Below are 20,740 nucleotides of genomic sequence, written 5' to 3' on the forward strand. Positions count from 1 at the left end.
TACATGCTGACCACCAGTTGAACCAGCACCATTTGTTAAAAATGCTGTCTCTTTCCACTGGATGGTTTTGGATCCTTTTTCAATGATTAAGTGACCATAGGTGTGTGGATTCATTTCTGGGTCTTCAATTCTATTTCATTTATGTAACTTTCTGTCTGTGTACCAATACCATAGTATTATTATCACTATTGTTCTGTTGTTTAGATTAAGGTCAAGAATGCTGATTCCTTCAGAAGTTCTTTTGTTGTTGAGAATGGTTTTTTATATACTGGGATTTTTGTTGTTCCAGATAAATTTGTGAATTTCACTTTCTTCCTCTGTGAAGAATTTAGTTGGAGTTTTGATAGGAATAGCACTGAATATGTAGATGGCTTTTGATAAGATGGCCATTTTTTATTATTTTAATTCTGCTGATCCATTAGCACGGGAGTTCGTTCCTTCATCTGAGGTCTTCTTCCATTTATTTCTTCAAAGACTTGAATTTTTGTCAACAGACAAAACATACAGTAAGTGAAAACTTGTTTAATTTGAGTCACACCAAGATATTTCATAGTATTTGTGACTATTGTAAAGTGTGTGTTTTTTGTTATTTTTTCTCATTCTGTTTATCCTTTGTTTAGAGGGAAGATACTCTTTTGTTTGAGATAATTTTGTATCCAGTTTCTGTGCTGAAGTGGTTTATCAGCTATAGGATTTCTCTTGTGGCATTTTTGGGACACTTAATATACTATCATATTATCTTCAAATAGTGAAATCTTGCCTTCCTCCTTTCCAATTTGTAACCCTTTGACCTCCTTCTGTTCTGTAAGTGCTCTGGCTAGAACATCAAGTATTATATTGAGTAGATAGAGGGAGAGTGGACAGCTTTGTCTTGTCCTTGATTTTAGTGGAATTGTTTGAAGTTTCTCTCATTTCAGTTCGATGTTATGTATTGGCTTGCCCTATATTGCACTTATATTTAGGTATGGATATTGAATTCCTATTCTCTGCAATACTTTTAGCATGATTTTTTTTTTTTGTCAAAAACTTTTTCAGCATCTAATAAGAAGATGTTTTTTCCTTTGAGTTTGTTTATATAGTAGATTATGTTGATGGATTTCCATCTATCGAACCATCCATGCATCCCTGGAATGATACCTAGTTGATCATGGTGGATGATCATTTTGATGTGTTCTTTGATTCCGTTTACAAGAATTTTATTGAGTACTTTTGCATCAACATTCATGAAGGAAATTGGTCTCAAGTTCTCTTTCTTGGTCGTGTCTTTGTGTGGTTTGCTTATCAGTGTAACTCTGCCTTCATAAAATGTATTGGGTAGTGTTCCTTCTGTTTCCATTTTACGAAGTAGTTTGAGAGGTGTTGGTATTAGATCTTCTTTGAAGGTCAAATAGAATTCTGCACTAAAACTGACTGGTATTTAGTCTGTTAGTTTATATCTTTTTATAGGGGAGTTGTATCCATTGATATTGAGAGAATTGAAGATAGATGATTGTTAATTCCTAGTATGTTTGTTATTGTAGATAGCTTTATATATGTGATTTTCTCATTTTGGTTTTCTTGTAAAACTTAATTGGGATGATTAATATCTTGTTTTTATCTTTGGTGTAGGTACCCTCCTTGCTTTGGATTTTTCTTTCTAGAATCCTTGAAGGGTGGATTTGTAGATAGATATTGTTTGAATTTTGTTTTGTCCTGTAATAGTTTGGTTTCTCTATTGATGTTGATCGACAGTGTTTCTGGGTATAATATTCATGGCATTCATGTTCTCTTAGGATATGTGTAATTACTTTCCAGGCTTTCTTGGCTTTTATTTTCTCTGTTGTGAAGTCTGGTGTAATTCTCATAGGTCTGCCTTTATATGTTACTTGGCCATTTTCTTTTGAAGTTTTCAATATTCTTTCTTTGTTATGTGCATTTAGTGTTTTGATTACTATATAATGAAAAGATTTTCTTTTCTTATCCCATCCATTTCGTGTTCTGTAGGCTTTTTGTACATATATGGGTATCTCTTACTTTAGTGTGGGAAAGTGTTCTTCTATGATTTTGCTAAATGAGTGTGTGGGTCCTTTGAGCTGGGAATCTTTGCTGTCCTCATTCCTACTATATTTAGGTTTGGTACTTTCATTGTGTTCTATATTTCCTGGATCTTTTTTGGTTCATGAGTATTTTATGATTTGTATTTCCATTGACTGTTGTGGCAATATCTTCTAAGGTAACTTCTATGAGTGAGATTCTCTCTTCTATCTCTTGTATTCTGTCGGTGGTGCTTATATCTGTAGTTCCTAAAATCTTTCTTAGGTTTTTTACTTCCAGGGCTGCATCCATTTTGTTTTCTTAATTGTTTTTACTTTCACTTTTAGGGCTTTGGCCACTTTGTTCAATTCTTTCACCTGTTGATTTTGTTTCCTTATTTTTCTTTAAGGGATTTGTTTCCTCTTTAAGTGTTTCTACCTGTTTACACGTTTTCATGTATTGTGAATTATTTACATCCTCCTTAAAGGACTATATTATCTTCATGATATAGGATTTTAGGTCAACTTCCTGATAATCAGGTGTTTTGTGTATCCAGGGCTTGCCATGGTAGAAGTGGGTTCAGATTGTTCTAAAGTATATTGGCTTCCACTGCTTGTGGTCTCATGCTCAACTCTCGCCACCTTGTTATTCCTAGTGTTAGCTGGTCTGGATGTCTCAGTCTGGAGGCTGCCTCCTGTGTCCTTTGGTTGCTGCAGGTCTCCTGGCAGACTTATGACTCTGGCTGTAGCAGACCTCCTGTGAGGCCTTGGGACTGTGGGGTCTTCAGAGGGGCATGTATGCCATTGGCCTGTTGCCCTGGCTACAGTGGCTCTTCAGGGAGGCCTTCAGAATGTGGTGTCTTCAACAGTCATTCAAGCTGCTGATTTGTTTTCCTGGTGGCTGCAGATGTCCTGGGATGCCTTCAGACTGATGGTTCTTCAAAAGAGCAGTTCACCTGTTGTGCCCTGTTCTCTTGGGAGACCTTCAGTCTATGTGGTCTGTTGCCTTGCATGCAGTGGAACTCTTACCTGGCCTTTAGGTTATAGTGTCTATTGTCCTGCTAGCAGTGGAATTCCTGGGAAGCCTTGAGACTCTAATTTCTTCAGAGGAGCAGGCAAGCTGATAGTCTGTTCCTGCAGAAGGTTTAGGCTAGAAGGGGAGTGGAATTCGGAGGACCAGGGTTGTGAGAACTGATGAGTCCCAAGTCCACTTTACCTCATAAAGATTCCCATCTACTGCAGCTGTTTGGGACTGTCCCCTATTGGCTGCCCCATGTGCAGCCTCCTGGGAGGCCTTCAGACTATGGTGTATTCAGAGGAGCAGACAAGCTAGTAATCTTTAGAGATTGCCCTCAATCTGCCAACTTCTTTCTGTACTATCTTTCTCTGATACAACAAACTTCATTTTACAAGCATGGAAACTACAATGAACTTACATATCATTCATATACCTTTGCATTATTTCTTCCTTAGAGATTTCTGAGTTATTTATCTATGAATGTCTGTGCAGATATTACTTGATGGTATGTTATACATCTCCAATAATGAGCTTTCTCCTCCTGTAATTTCAAATTTGCTACTGTGAAAAAAATTAAAGTTTTCAAAAGATAGTGTATATTTTAATAGCAATAAGATCGTTTACTTTTTATTTCTAAATTCTTATACCATGTGTATAAGAATTACGTATAAGTCTACATAATTTGGAGATCAAAGCTATTTATATCTTTTTATTTCTTTATTTCTTTATTTTATTTATTTTTAATTAGGTAATTTACTCATTTACATTTCCAAGGCTATCCAAAAAGTCCCCCATACCCTCCCTGAACCCCTACCTACCCACTCCCACTTTTTGGCCCTGGCGTTCCCCTGTACTAGGGCATATAAAGTTTGCAAGTCCAATGAGCCTCTCTTTTCACTGATGGCCTACTAGGCCATCTTTTGATACATATGCAGCTAGAGTCAAGAGCTCCGGGGTACTGGTTAGTTCATAATGTTGTTCCACCTATAGGGTTGCAGATCCCTTTATCTCCTTGGGTACTTTCTCTAGCTCCTCCATTGGGGGCCCTGTGATCCATCCAATAGCTGACTGTGAGCCTCCACTTCTGTGTTTGCTAGACCCAGGCGTAGTCGCAAAATAGACAGCTATATCAGGGTCCTTCAGCAAAATCTTCCTAGTGTATGCAATGCTGTCAGCGTTTGGAGGCTGATTATGGGATGGATCCCTGGATATGGCAGTCTCTAGATGGTCCATCCTTTTGTCTCAGCTCCGAACTTTGTCTCTGTAACTCCTTCCATGGGTGTTTTGTTCCCAATTCTAAGAAGGGGCAAAGTGTCCACACTTTGGTCTTCATTCTTCTTGAGTTTCATGTGTTTTGCAAATTGTAACTTATAGCTTGGGTATTCTAAGTTTCTGGGCTAATATCCCCTTATCAGTGAGTACGTATCATTTGAGGTTTTTAGTGATTGGTTTACCTCACTCAGGATAAGGCCCTCCAGAACCAACCATTTGCCTACGAATTTCATAAATTCATTCTTTTTAATAGCTGAGTAGTACTCCAATGTGTAAATGTACCACATTTTTTGTATCCATTCCTCTCTTGAGGGGCATCTGGGATCTTTAAACCTTCTGGCAATTATAAAGAAGGCTGCTATGAACCTGTTTCTTTCTTACTAGTTTGAACATCTTCTGGATATATGCCCAGGAGAGATATTGCAGGATCCTCCGGTAGTACTATGTCCAATTTTCTGAGGAAATGCCAGACTGATTTCCAGAGTGGTTGTACAAGCTTGCAATCCCACCAACAGTGGAGGAGTGTTCCTCCTTCTCCATATCCTCGTCAGCATCTGCTGTCACCTGAATTTTTGATCTTAGCCATTCTGACTGGTGTGAGTTGGAATCTCAGGGTTGTTTTGATTTGCATTTCCCTGATGATTAAGGATGCTGAATATTTTTTTCAGGTGTTTCTCAGCCATTTGTTATTCCTCAGGTGAGAATTCTGGTTCAGCTCTGAGCCCCAGTTTATAATGGGGTTATTTGATTTTCTGTAGTCCACTTTCTTGAGTTCTTTATATATATTGGATATTAGTCCTCTATCTGATTTAGAATAGGTAAAGATCCTTTCCCAATCTGTTGGTGGTCTTTTTGTCTTAGCGACGGTGTCTTTTGCCTTACAAAAGCTTTGCAGTTTCATGAGGTCCCATTTGTCAATTCTCGATCTTACAGCACAAGCTATTGCTGTTCTATTCAGGAAGTTTTCCCCTGTGCCAAGATTTTCGAGCCTTTTCCCCACTTTCTCCTCTATAAGTTTCAGTGTCTCTGGTTTTATGTGGAGCTCCTTCATCCACTTAGATTTGACCTTAATACAAGGCGATAGGAAGTGATCAATTCTCATTTTTCTACATGATAACCATCAGTTGTGCCAGCACCATTTGTTGAAAAGGCTGTCTTTTTTCCACTGGATGGTTTTAGCTCCCTTGTCGAAGATCAAGTGACCATTGGTGTGTGGGTTTATTTCTGGGTCTTCAATTCTATTCCATTTATCTACTTTTCTGTCGTTATACCAGTACCATGCAGTTTTTTATCACATTTGCTCTGTAGTAAAGCTTTAGGTCAGGCATGGTGATTCCACCAGAGGTTCTTTTATCCTTGAGAAGAGTTTTTGCTATCCTAGGTTTTTGTTATTCCAGATGGATTTTCAGATTGCTCTTTCTAATTCATTGAAGAATTGAGTTGGAATTTTGATGGGGATTGCATTGAATCTGTAGATTGCTTTTGGCAAGATAGCCATTTTTACAATGTTGATCCTGTCAATCCATGAGCATGGGAGATTTTTCCATCTTCTGAGATCTTCTTTAATTTCTAACTTCAGAGACTTGAAGTTATCATACAGATATTTCACTTCCTTTGTTAGAGTCACGCCAAGGTATTTTATATTATTTGTGACTATTGAGAAGGGTGTTGTTTCCCTAATTTCTTTCTCAGCCTGTTTATTCTTTGTGTAGAGAAAGGCCATTGACTTATTTGGCTTAACTTTATATCCAGCTAATTCAATGAAGCTGTTTATCAGGTCTAGGAGTTCTCTGGTGGAATTTTTAGGGTCACTTATATATACTATCATATTATCTGCAAAAAGTGATATTTTGACTTCTTCTTTTCCAATTTGTATCCCCTTGATCTCCTTTTGTTGTCAAATTGCTCTGGCCAGGACTTCAAGTACAATGTTGAATAGGTAGGGAGAAAGTGGGCAGCCTTGTCTAGTCCCTGATTTTAGTGGAATTGTTTCCAGCTTCTCAACATTTACTTTGATGTTGGCTACTGGTTTGCTATAGATTGCTTTTATTATTTTTAGGTATGGGCCTCGAATTCCTGATTTTCCAACACTTTTATCATGAATGTGTGTTGGATTTTGTCAAATGTTTTCTCTGCATCTAATGAGACGACCATGTGGTTTTTGTCTTTGAGATTGTTCATATACTGGACTACATTGATGGATTTCTGTATATTAAACCATCCCTGCATCCCTGTAATGAATCCTACTTGGTCAGGATGGATGATTGCTTTAATGTGTTCTTGGATTGGATAATGAGAAATTTATTGAGTATTTTCGCATCGATATTCATAAGGGAAATTGGTATGAAGTTCTCTATTTTTGTTGGATCTTTCTGTGTTTTAGATATCAGAATAATTGTGGCTTCATAGAATGAGTTGGGTAGAGTACCTTCTACTTCTATTTTGTGGAATAGTTTGTGCAGAACTGGAATTAGATCTTCTTTGAAAGTCTGATAAAACTCTGCATTAAACCCATCTGGTCCTGGGCTTTTTTTGGTTGGGAGACCAAACAACTGCTTCTATTTCTTTAGGGGATATGGGAGGTACTTGGTATCTGTCTAGAAACTTGTCCATTTCATCCAGGTTTTTTTTTTTTTTTTTTTTTTTTTAGTACAGCCTTTTGTAGAAGGATCTGATGGTGTTTGGATTTCTTCAGGGTCTGTTTTTTTTTTTTTTTTTTTTTTTTTTTTTCAGGGTCTGTTGTTATGTCTCCCTTTTCATTTCTGATTTTGTTAAATAGGATGATGTCCTTGTGCCCTCTAGTGAGTCTGGCTAAGGGTTTCTCTATCTTGTCGATTTTCTCAAATAACCAGCTCCTCGTTTGGTTGATTCGTTGAATAGTTCTTCTTGTTTCCACTTGGTTGATTTCGCCCCTGAGTTTGATTATTTCCTGCCTTCTACTCCTCTTGGGTGAATTTACTTCCTTTTATTCTAGAGCTTTTAGGTGTGTTGTCAAGCTGCTTGTGTGTGCTCTCTCTAGTTTCTTTTTGGATGCACTCAAAGCTATGAGTTTCCCTCTTAGAAATGCTTTCATATTGTCCCATAAGTTTGGGTATGTTGTGGCTTCATTTTCATTAAACTCTAAAAAGTCTAATTTCTTTCTTTATTCCTTCCTTGACCAAGGTATCATTGAGAAGAGTGTCGTTCATTTTCACGTGAATATTGGCTTTCCATTATTTATGTTATTATTGAAGATCAGTCTTAGTCCATGGTGGTGTGGTAGGATGCATGGGACAATTTCAAAATTTTTGTATATGTTGAGGCCCGTTTTGTGACCAATTATGAGGTCAATTTTGGAGAAAGTACCATGAGGTGCTGAGAAGAAGGTATATCCTTTTGTTTTAGGATAAAATGTTCTGTAGTTATCTGTTAAGCCCATTTGTTTAATCACTTCTGTTAGTTTCACTATGTCCCTGTTTAGTTTTTGTTTCCACGATCTGTCCATTGATGAAAGTGGTGTGTTGAAGTCTCCCACTATTATTGTGTGAGGTGCAATATGTGCTTTGAGATTTACTAAAGTTTCTTTAATGAATGTGGCTGCCCTTGCATTTGGAGCATAGATATTCAGAATTGAGAGTTCCTCTTGGAGGATTTTAACTTTGATGAGTATGAAATGTCCTTTCTTGTCTTTTTTGAAAACTTTGGGTTGGAAGTCTAATTTATTCGATATTAGAATGGCTACTCCAGCTTGTTTCTTCATACCATTTGCTTGGAAAATTGTTTTCCAGCCTTTCACTCTGAGGTAGTGTCTGTCTTTTTCCCTGAGTTGGGTTTCCTGTAAGCAGCAGAATGTTGGATCCTGTTTGTGTAGCCAGTCTGTTAGTCTATGGCTTTTTATTGGGGAATTGAGTCCATTGATATTAAGAGATATTAAGGAAAAGTAATTGTTGCTTCCTATTATTTTTTATTTTAGAGTTAACATTCTGTTTTTGTGGCTGAGTTCTTTTTGGCTTGTTGAGGGATTACTTTCTACCTTTTTCTAGGGCGTGATTTCTGTCCTTGTATTGGTTTTTTTTCTGCTATTATCCTTTGAAGGGCTGGATTCGTGGAAAGATAATGTGTGAATTTGGTTTTGTCGTGGAAAACTTTGGTTTCTCCATCTATGGTAATTGAGAGTTTGGCTGGGTATAGTAGCCTGGGCTAGGATTTGTGTTCACTTAGGGTCTGTAAAACATCTGTCTAGGATCTTATGACTTTCATCGTCTCTGGTGAAAAGTCTGGTGTAATTCTGATAGGCCTGCCTTTATATGTTACTTGACCTTTTTCCCTTACTGCTTTTAATATTCTATCTTTATTTAGTGCATTTGTTGTTCTGATTATAATGTGTCGGGAGGAATTTCTTTTCTGGTACAGTCTATTTGGAGTTCTGTAGGCTTCTTGTTTGTTCTTGTGCATCTCTTTCTTTAGGTTTGGGAAGTTTTCTTCTATAATTTTGTTGAAGATATTTGCTGGTCCTTTGAGTTGAAAATCTTCATTTTCATCTACTCCTATTATCCGTAGGTTTGGTCTTCTCATTGTGTCCTGGATTTCCTTGATGTTTTGAGTTAGGATCCTTTTGCATTTTGTATTTTCTTTGATTGTTGTGCAGATGTTCTCTATGGAATCTTCTGCACCTAAAATTCTCTCTTCCATCTCTTGTATTCTGTTGCTGATGCTCACATCTAAGGTTCCAGATTTCTTTCCTAGGTTTTCTTTCTCCAGTGTTGCCTCACTTTGGGTTTTCTTTATTGTGTCTACTTCCCTTTTTAGGTATTGGATGGTTTTTTATGCAATTCCATCACCTGTTTCGTCGTGTTTTCTTGCAATTCTTTAAGGGATTTTTGTGCTTCCTCTTTAAGGTCTTCTATCTGTTTAGCAGTGTTCTCCCGTATATCTTTAAGTGGGTTATTAAAGTCCTTCTTGATGTCCTCTACCATCATCATGAGATATGCCTTTAAATCCGGGTCTAGCTTTTCGGGTGTGTTGGGGTGCTCAGGACTGGGTAGGGTGGGAGTGCTGGGTTGTGATGATGGTGAGTGGTCTTGGTTTCTGTTAGTAAGATTCTTACGTTTGCCTTTCGCCATCTGGTAATCTCTGGCTGGAGTTAGTTGTAGTTGTCTCTGGTTAGATCTTATTCCTCAGGTGTTTATGTTAGCCTCTATCAGCAGACCTGGGAGACTAGTTCTCTCCTGAGTTTCAATGTTCAGAATACTCTCTGCAGGTAAGCTCTCCTTCTTGCATGTAAGGTACCCAGATATCTTGTGTTCTACCCTGCCTCCTTTCAGAAGTTGTGATCCACTCACAGTGGTCTTAAGATCCCGTGGAGGGTCCTGTGTATACCTTTCGGGTGTCTGCTGACTATACACCTAAGGTACCCCAGTGCTGGTGTGGACCCAAATGGACATGTGCCCCTGATCAGGCCGAGTTTTCTGCTTCCCTAATTAATGCAGTCTCAGGTCCCACGTGATTGGATTGGAGCAGCAGCTGTGTTCCACTCACCAGAGGTCTTAAGATCCCGTGGCGGGTCTTGTGGGTAGCTTGTAGGTGTCATCAGACTCCGAGCCCAAGCTACCCAGGTACTGGTGGGACCGGAAGGGCAGCTATTTATATCTTGATAGAAGTGTTGCATCTCTGTAATGAAGCTGACTTGATCATTGTGCATGATTATATTACAGTGATCTTATATATGGTTTTCAAGTATTCTACACACAATTATTTTTTTAACTTTATTAATCATTTTGAACAGTTGAGTAACACTATATTTTATAAATTGCCAGGAACCATTTTGAAGAAGTTAAAAGTTAGCACGTAATCTTCCTAAGATTGTTCTACCATGAACTGTAAAACTATGATTGTTTTGGTTCTTTAGGCTAGGGTAAGAAGACTTCATTTGAGGAAAATTTTTTGATATTAATTTGCTCTTCATATATATAACTAAGTATTAATCCACCCCGCTGTATAACAACAAAGCTGTACTCTTTTTTTAGAAGTACTATATACAAAAGGATAATTTCTTAATACTTAATGAAGATTCTATAAGTATTCCTAAAATGATATTAGGAAATAAAGGAAAGCAAGGATATATTATAAGTGCAAGGACAGAAGATACAAAATTGGCTGGATTTATCTATACAAAACTTTATTAATACCATTGTCACAAAATGTATGGATTTTAACTTTCAATGAACCTATTCATCTTGTGAAAGATAATGAATGTTTATTAGATAACCACTTTTAATAGATATGCTTTTAAAAATTCACTTTTGTAAACTTATTCAATTCATGATATGAATTTATGTTTGAATATTTAGTGAACTTTTGTAAAAAAAATTAACGAGTACTTGGAATAACCATGTAATCTACTCTCCTAGAAAAGTTACAATAGACTGGGAAAATTACGTTTCAAAGGCCTAGTGAGTTAAAGCATTCATAGTAAAGCAAATTGGAAGTAAGAGCATTGGGAGCAAGGGAAGAGAGCAAAAACAGGAGGAGAGCAGGAGCAGAGCATAAGTTTAGGTGATAAAGAGAGCAGGGAAAACCTTTTATTATTATTATCATTTTATTGGATTTTTTATTTATTTACATTTCAAATGTTAGATTCTTTTCCAGTTTCTATTCCAGAAAAACCCCTATCCCATCTCTCGTAGCACTGCTTCTATGAGGGTGCTTCCCCACCTATCCACCCACACATGCTTCCCTGTCCTGTCAAACCCCTACACTAAGGCATCAAGACTTCATAGGGGTAAGGGCCTCTCCACCCACTGATGCCTGAAACAAGGCCATCCTCTGCTACACATCTGGCTGGAGCCATGGGTTGCTCCATGCGTACTCCTTTTTTTTTTTTTTTAATTTTTATTAAGGCAATTTCTTATTAGATATTTTCTTCATTTACATTTAAAATGGTATACCCAAAGCCTCCTATATCCTCCTCCTGCCCTGCTCCCCAACCCACCCACTCCCGCTTCCTGTCCCTGGCATTCCCCTGTAATGGGGCATATGATCTTCTCAATACTGAGGGCCTCTCCTCCCATTGATGGCCGACTAGGCCATCATCTGCTACATACTTTGTTGGTGATTTAGTCCTTGGGACTTCTGGTGGGGATGGGGGGGTGTCTGGTTGTTTGATATTGTTGTTCTTCCTATGAGGTTGCAAACTCCTTCAGCTCCTTCAGTCCTTTCTCTAACTAACTCCTCCATCTGCCTATTTGTCAGGATGTGACAGAGCCTCTCAGGAGACAGCTATATCAGGCTCCTGTGGGCAAGTACTTTTTGGCATCTACAATAGTATCTGGGTTTGGATTCTGTATATGTTATGGATACCCAGATGGGGCAGTCTCTGAGGACTAACTACTCTCTCCCTACCTCTTCAATATAGTACTGGACTTCCTAACCAGAGCAATTGGACAACCAAATGAGGTCAAAGGGATACAAAGTGTAAAGGAAGAAGTCAAACTATCACTATTTGCAGATGATATGATAGTATACTTAAGTGACCACAAAAATTCCACCAGAGAACTCCTAAACCTGATAAGCAACTTCAACAAAGTGACTGAATATAAAATTACCTCAACCAAATCAGTGGCCTTCCTCTACTAAAAATGATGTGCTTACAGACTGGAACCTTGTATTCCTGTCCTCTTAGAGGCTCTGCCAGAACCTGACTAAGACTAATGCAGTTGCTCACAGCCAATAATTGGACTGTGCCTGGGGACCATAATGCAAGGGTCAGGGCAAAAGCCTTAGGGGATTGCAAACCCATTGGAAGACAAAAGTATCAATTCACAGGATCCCTTAGAACTCTCAGAGACTAAATCATCAACCAAAGAGTATACATGAGCTGGTCCATGGGTCCCACTACATTTGTACCTGAAGACTGCCTCATCTGGCATCAGTGGGAGAGGAGGGACTTTGTCTTGTGGAAACTTGATTTCCCCAGAGAAGAGGGAGTCCAAAGGTGTGAGGTGGGAGTCAGTGGAAGGATGGGTACATCCTAGTTGGATCAAAGTAGAGGGGAATGGGATGGAAAATTGGCAGATGTGAAATTGGAAAGGGGGATAAAATTTAAAGTGTAAACAAATAAAATGATTAATAAAAAGTTATTCAGTCCCAGGGAGTTCTGGGGGGTATATACTACTTCATATTGTTCATCTTCCTATAGGGTTGCAAATCCCTTCAGCTCAATCAAAGAAATCACATGGTGGGACTCATGTCTCTAGCTGCATATGTAGCAAAGGGTGGCCTAGTCAGTCATCAATAGGAATAGAGTCCCTTGGTCTTATGAAGGTTCTATGCCCCAGTATAGGGGAATGCCAGGGCCAGGAGGTAGAAATGGGTGAGTCAGGGAACAGGGGGAGTGGGAGGGAAAGGTGATAGGGAATTTTAGGAGAGGAAACTAGGAAAGGGGATAACATTTGAAATGTAAATAAAGAAAATATCTAATTAATAAAATACATAAATAGAGAAAAAAACCAAAAAGTGGTTCAGTGTATCTGGTTTCATGTTGAAGACCTTGATCCATTTGGACTTGATCTTTGTGCAAAGTGATAAATATGGATCTATACTCATTCTCCTACATACAGACCTCCAGATTGACCACCACCATTTATTGAAGATGTTTTAAAGCCATAAATGCCACATTTATGGTTAGATAAATCCATGGAGCTACATTGCAAAGGGAGAGGAGTCTTTGTCATGTTGGTATCAATACAGAGAATGCTAGTGCTTTTGCTAGTGTTGGTTGTAAAATATTATATGCCCTGAAGGCCATCTAGGGATCATGATGATATCAAGATGACAGTTAGAAAATAATTATGTTTTATTTCTGCTCCTGCCTCAACATTTAAATCTATAACCTTGTTGACAATCTTGTAGCATATCATCTTTGCAGCTTTGTCACCTGCATTCCTCTCCTTCTCTGCTTTATCTTTTGCAAGTCACAAATGTGTCATGTTCTGTCTTTGTGACTTAGAATTTTTTTAACATATAAGTTATCAACCTTTATATTTTATAAAGATCATATTGATAATTGCCTTTCATATAGAGTGGAGCCTAGTTGTACTGCCTGGGAGTGATTCATCACACTGTTTATAACATTTGAACTTTGTGCAGAGCCTGCAGCTATTGTATGTCCATAAAAAACTTTGAGAACAAACTAAAGGAAAAATTTCATACAGACTTGAAGTAGCTAGCATAATGGCTCCAACTTTCCTATTTGTACTAAAGCAAATTGTGCTTCCTAACCAACAGGGGAAAGTCTAGGTATGAATGCCTTAAAAATATAAAGGATCTATAGAATTCAGGTACAAAGAAACTTATTGTTACCCAATATTGATATAGTGAAGGAGATGTAAAGCTTTAGAGTCAAGTGCCTTTCAATAGTCTTACAATGTTTACTGTGTAGGCTTTCTTTGAATAAATGTGTCTCTTTATGTTCAGATGAGATGAAACAAAAATTTCTTGCATGTGGTAAGACTAGACTACATGTTGTAAGACTAGACAACAAACAAAATTAGCTTTTTTTCATATTTTCTGTAGACTGATTATCCATTGTACACACACACACACACACACACACATGCACACACAAAACTTAAGAACATAATCTTCAGAATGCAATTTTAAGAAACGGGGAATATATGTGTGGAAAATGAGGTTTAGACCATCTACACCACAGTCTCTGAAATGATATAATAGTTTTGCCACTGATGAACATTTTAGATTTTGTGTTATCAACAATATAGATTTGTCAAAAATTGTCTATTCAATTATAATTGATTATGCAAAGATAATATTTATCAGAAAATGGTATCAAACTGTTCTTAGAAAAATGGCCTTGAGCACATGGACTATACCATTGAACACCTGGCAACATTAGTGACTGATCTGGTTTTTGGTGGGACAGAGACCTTAAGCTCAACGATGAGATTTGCTCTCCTGCTCTTGATGAAGCACACACATGTCACAGGTAAGAATACAGGTAATGAAGCACAGCATTCCTAAAAGTTGCTAGAATAATGCAGATTGTGTCCTGCACATTGTTATTCAAAATGTCAGTATTTAACTTTCTGTCCCATTGGCTTTAATGAAAATATTGACAGATTACATGAAGATACCTTAGCTGTTGAAAAGCCATCAAGGCCAGTACTTTGTTTGAGTTCTCTGGCACGTGATGTTTTCTAAGCATCTAGAATATATATTGGGCCATGGTTTCATAATGCTTCTTCCTCCAATTCAAGCCTTCATAGCAGATGAGTTCTTGCAGTTGCTTTCTTAATTGTGGTAAATATAACTATGGTGTACATAAAAGAAAACTGAGCTCACTAAAGCATAAAATAAGGTCCAATATTTAATGCAATTTCCTCGGATGTTTTTATTCTGTGAAGCATTTTACATTTTTTGTTTCATTATAATTGTATTGCCCTTGATGTCAAGGTTATGGCGTCAAATTTAGAGAATAGAGAGTTTTATCATGTTCTATAAAAGGTCTGATGTGCCCATGCTATCTTGGGCATGATCTCAGTGGAGGTCCCCAAGGTCTCCAGAGGTCTGTCTGTCCATGCTGCAGGCACCCTAGCCCCCTGGATCTTGAGGTCACTGGTGAGTGGAATGCAACATCACTTCCAAAAAACCAAGAGGGTCTTGTGCTAGCAGGAACAGGGACAAAGAACACCTGCCTGAACAGTGGATGGCGTTCGTTTTTATCCATTGCCACACCTGTGCCATCTTGGGTGCAATCTTGGCAGAGGGCCCCAAGGCCCCCAGAGAACTTTCCACACTGCAGGCACCCTAGCACACCCGGGATCTTGAGATCACTGGTGAGTGGAACACAACATCAGTTCAAAAAACCCAGAGGGTCTTGAGCTAGCAGCAGTAGGGTCAAAAGACAAAAGCAGGCCCTAGCATACTCAGAACCTTGGGATCGCTGAGACCAGTCTACTCAGGAGAGTACATGGGCAGTAGAAGCAACAAAGCTTCTTGGACAGGGTCCATTTGGGCCTTCATCCTAAGTCAGGAGACAGAACTGAGACCCAGACCATTGGACACATTCCCTGACAGAGGACAGTTGGCCTCCAGGGAGTGATCTGACCGCAGGAACCAGGAGGTGGATCTGAGCTCCGGAATTCTGTGTACCTTCCCTGAAAGAGGAGAGCTTGCTTGCAGAGAGTGTTCTAAGACTGGGACACAGGAGGAGTTGTTCTCACAGGAGTGCTGACAGAAGCTAGAGAATCACAGGAGGAACAACTTCCTCCAGAGAAAGCTAGAACATCCAATACCAGAGATTACCAGATGGCGAAAGTCAAATGAAAAAAATTTTACTAACAGAAACCAAGACCACTGGGCATCACCAGAAACCTTTACACACACCACAGTGAGCCCTGGATACCCCAACACACAGGAAAAACAAGATTTGGATCTAAAATCATATGATGCTTGTAGAGGATTTTAAGAAGGATATGCATAAATCAATTAAAGAAATACAAGAGAACAGTAATAAACAGGTAGAAGCCTGTTTATTAAAAAGGAAGCACAAAAATCTCTGAAGGAATTACAGGAAAACACTGTGAAGACTTTAAAGAGGAAATACAAAAATCCCTTAAAAAATTACAGAAAAACACAAACAAACATGTGATGGAATTGAACAAAACCATCCAAGATCTAAATATGGAAGTAGAAACAATGATGAAAACCCAAAGGGAGACAACTCTGGAGATAGAAACCCTAGGAAAGAAATCAGGAAGCATAGAGGCGAGCCTCAGAAACAACAACAACAACAAAAAGAGATGGAAGAGAGAATTTCAGATGAAGAAGATTCCACGAAGGACATAGACACAACAATCAAAAAATGCAAAAATGTAAAAAGATCCTAACCCCAAAACTTCCAGGAAATCCAGGACACAATGAGAAGACCAAACCTACCAATAATTGGAGTAGATGAGAATGAAAAATTTCAACTTAAAGGGCCAGCAAATATCTTCAACAAAATTATAGAAGAAAACTTCCCTGACCTAAAGAAAGAGATGCCCATGAACATACAAGAAGCCTACAGAACTCCAAATAGACTGGACCAGAAAAGAAATTCCTCCTGACACATGATAATCAGAACAACAAATGCACTAAATAAAGATAGAATATTAAAAGCAGTAAGGGAAAAAGGTCAAGTAACATATAAAGGCAGATATATTAGAATTACACCAGACTTCTCACCAGAGAGTATGAAAGCCAGAAGATCCTGGACAGATGTTAGACAAACCCTAAGAGAACAAAAATGTCAGTCCTGGCTATTATAGCCAGCACAACTCTCAATTACCATAGATGGAGAAACCAATGTATTCCATGACAAAACCAAATTCAAACAATATATTTCCATGAATCCAGCCCTTCAGAGGATAATAATGGGAAAACACCAACAGAATGATGGAAACTACAGCCCAGAAAAAGCAAGAAAGTAATTCTTCAACAAATCTAAAAGAAGACAGCTGCAAGAACAGAATCCAAACTATAACAACAAAAATAACAGTAAGCAACAATTACTTTTCCTTATTATCTCTTATATCAATGGGATCAATTCCCAAATAAAAAGACATAGACTAACAGACTGGTTACATAAACAGGACCCAACCTTTTGCTGCTTACAAAAAACCCGAGTAAGGGAAAAAGACAGATACTACTTCACGGTAAAAGGCTGGAAAACAATTTTCCAAGCAAACAGTCTGAAGAAACAAGCTGGAGTAGCCATTCTAATATGGAATAAAATTGACTTCCAAACCAAAGTTATCGAAAAAGACAAGGAGGGGCACTTCATACTCATTAAAGATAAAGTCTTCAAAGATGAACTGTCAATTCTGAATATCTATGCTACTTATTGCACCTCACACAATAATAGTGGGAAACTTTAACACACCACTCTCATCAATGGACATATCCTTCATACAGAAACTAAACAGAGACACAGTGAAACTAACAGAAGTTGCGAAATAAATAGATTTAACAGATATAGACAGAACATTTTATCCTTAAACAAAAGGTTATACCTTCTTCTCAACACCTCATGAATCCTTCTCCAAAATTAACCATATAATTGGTCACAAAACAGACCTCAACAGATAAAAAATGTTCCCATTATCCCAAGCATTCTATCAGATCACCATGGACTAAGGCTTATCTTTGATAACAACATAAATAATAGAAAGAGAATTCACGTGGACCTGAAGAACACTCTTCTCAATGATACCTTGGTGAAGGAAGAAATGAAGAAAGAAATTAAAGACTTTTTAGAGTTTGATGAAAATGAAGCCACAACATACCCAAACTTATGGGACACATTGAAAGCATTCATAAGAGGAAAACTCATAGGTCTGAGTGCCTCCAAAAAGAAACTAGAGAGAACATATTCTAGCAGCTTGAAGGCACACCTAAAATCTCTAGAACAAAAGGAAGCAAATTCACCGAGGAGAAGTAGATGAAAGGAAATAATCAAACTCGCAGCTGAAATCAACCAAGTGGAAACAAAAAGAACCATTTAAAGAATCAACCAATCGAGGAGCTGGTTCTTTGAGAAAATCAACATGATAGATAAACCCTTAGCCAGACTCACTAGAGGGCACAGGGACAGTATCCTAATTAACAAAATCAGAAATGAAAAGGGAGATATAACAACAGAACTTGAGGAAATCCAAAACACCATCAGATCCTACTACAAAAGAGTATATTCAACAAAACTGGAAAAACTGGATAAAATGGATAAAATCCTAGACAGATACCAGGTATCAAAGTTAAATCTAGATCTTATTAATGACCAAAACAGTCTGATATCCCCTAAAGAAATAGGAGCAATCAACAATAGTCTCCCAACCAAAAAGAGCCAAGGACCAGATGGGTTTAGTGCAGAATTCCATCAGACCTTCAAAGAAGACCTAATTCCAGTTCTCCGCAAACTTTCCCACAAAATAGAAATAGATGGTACTCTACCAAATTCATTGTTTGAAGCCACAATTACTCTGATACCTAAACCACATAGATACCCAACAAAAAGAGAGAACTTCAGACCAATTTCCCTTATGAATATTGATACAAAATTACTCAATACAATTCTCACTAACTGAATGCAAGAACATATCAAAATGATCATCCATCATGATCAAGTAAGCTTCATTCCAGGGATGCAGGGTGAAGTCTACATGGATCAATGAACTCCACATAAAAGCAGAGTCACTGAAAATTATAGAGGGGAAAGTGGAGAAAAGCCTTGAAGATATGGGCACAGGGGGAAAATTCCTGAACAGAACAGCAATGGCTTGTACTGTAAGATCAAAAGTTGGAACCTTGATCTTGGTTCCAGGACGCCACCTAAAGTAGTCTGCACAGGTGAGAGTGTGCACTACAGAAGCTAAGAGCTTCTGGGACAGGCGGGAGCCACAGAGCTTCTGAGGCAGCGCCCTTTTAGGGCTCCAGATATCCAGCCACATTCCCGGCCAGAGGACAGGTATCTGCCAGGCCGGGAGGGCTTTCCCTCAACATTGGCAGGAGCCATCTTGGTTCTGGGACTCTGCCGAAAGTAGTCTGCACAGGGGAGAGTGTGCACTACAAGCTAACAGCTTCGGGGACAGGCAGGAGCCACAGAGCTTCTGAGGCAGCGCCCTTTTCTGGCTCCAGATATCCAGCCACTTTCTGACCAGAGGACAGGTATCTGCCAGGCCGAGAGGGCTTTCCCTCAGCATTGGCAGGAGCCATCTTGGTTCCGGGACTACACTGAAAGTAGTCTGCAAAGGGGAGAGTGTGCACTACAGAACCAAACAGCTTCGGGGACAGGCTAATGCAACACAGCTTCTGGGAACAGTCCTGTTTTGGGCCTTCATCTTTGGCCAGGAGGGAGGTCCTAATGCCAGATACCTGTGCACCTTCCCTGTAAGAGGAGAGCTTGCCTGCAGAGAGTGCTCTGGCCACTGAAACTCAGAGGAAAGAGCTTCTTTCCCAGGTCTGCTGATAGAGGGTAACAAAATCACCAGAGGAACAATCTCTAAACAGAGGCAACTATAACAACTAACTCCAGAGATTACCAGATGGCAAAAGGTAAATGTAAGAATCTTACTAACAGAAACCAAGACAACTCACCATCATCAGAACCCAGCACTGCCACTTTGCCCAGTCCAGGGCACCCCAACACACCCGAAAAACTAGACCCAGATTTAAAAGCATATCTCACGATGATGGTAGAGAACATCAAGAAGGACTTTAATAACTCACTTAAAGAAATACACGAGAACACTGCTAAACAGGTAGAAGACATTAAAGAGGAAGCACAAAATTCCCTTAAAGAATTGCAGGAAAACACGATGAAACAGGTGATGGAATTGAATAAAACCATCCAAGGGAAGTAGACACAATAAAGAAAACCTAAAGTGAGGCAACACTGGAGATAATAAGCCTAGGAAAGAAATCTGGAACCATAGATGCAAGCATCAGCAACAGAATACAAGAGTTGGAAGAGAGAATCTCAGGTGCAGAAGATTCCATAGAGAACATTGGCACAACAAACAAAGAAAATATAAATTGCAAAAAGATCCTAACTCAAAACCTCCAGGTAATCCAGGACACAATGAGAAGACCAAACCTACGGATAATAGGAGTAGATGAAAATGAAGATTTTCAACTCAGTGGACCGGCAAATATCTTCAACAAAATTATAGAAGAAAACTTCCCAAACCTAAAGAAAGAGATGCACAGGAACATACATGAAGCCTACAGAACTCCAAATAGACTGGACCAGAAAAGAAATTCTTCCAGACACATAATAATCAGAACAACAAATAAACTAAATAAAGATAGAATATTAAAAGCAGTAAGGGAAAAAAGGTCAAGTAACATATAAAGGCAGGCCTATCAGAATTACACCAGATTTTTCACCAGAGACTATGAAAGCCAGAAGAGCCTGGTCAGATGTTATACAGACACTAAGCGAACACAAATACCAGCCCAGGCTACTATACACAGCCAAACTCTAAATTACCATAGATGGAGAAACCAAAGTATTCCACGACAAAACCAAATTCACACATTATCTCTCCATGAATACAGACCTTCAAAGAATAATAACAGAAATAAACCAATACTAAGATGGAAACCACGTCCTAGAAAAAGCAATAATGGAATCCCTCAACCAACCTAAAAGAAGACAGCCACAAGAACAGAATGCCAAATTTAACAACAAATATAATAGAAAGCAACAATTATTTTTCCTTGATATCTCTTAATATCAATGAACTCAACTCCCCATTAAAAAGACATAGACTAACAGACTGGCTACACAAACAGGACCCAACATTCTGCTGCTTACAGGAAACTCATCTCAGAGAAAATGATAGACAATACCTCAGAATGAAAGGCTGGCAAACAATTTTCCAAGCAAATGGGATGAAGAAAC

General features: G+C 38.6%; 1 protein-coding gene across 2 annotated transcripts in view; it reads left to right on the forward strand.

The window, feature by feature from the left end:
- The window catches only part of LOC147000133 (cytochrome P450 2C40), a 54,644-nt gene that overhangs the window by 14,299 nt on the left and 19,605 nt on the right, over positions 1 to 20,740 (forward strand). For both annotated transcript variants that reach the window (XM_085833991.1, XM_085833992.1), the window contains exon 6: positions 14,143 to 14,284. In XM_085833991.1, coding sequence (XP_085690117.1) covers positions 14,143 to 14,284 — 142 coding nt within the window. The remainder of the gene's footprint in view (positions 1 to 14,142; positions 14,285 to 20,740) is intronic.

The sequence above is a fragment of the Mus caroli genome, unplaced genomic scaffold (assembly GCF_978045245.1).
Source record: "Mus caroli unplaced genomic scaffold, Mus_caroli_1 scaffold_20, whole genome shotgun sequence".
Lineage (NCBI taxonomy): Eukaryota > Metazoa > Chordata > Mammalia > Rodentia > Muridae > Mus > Mus caroli.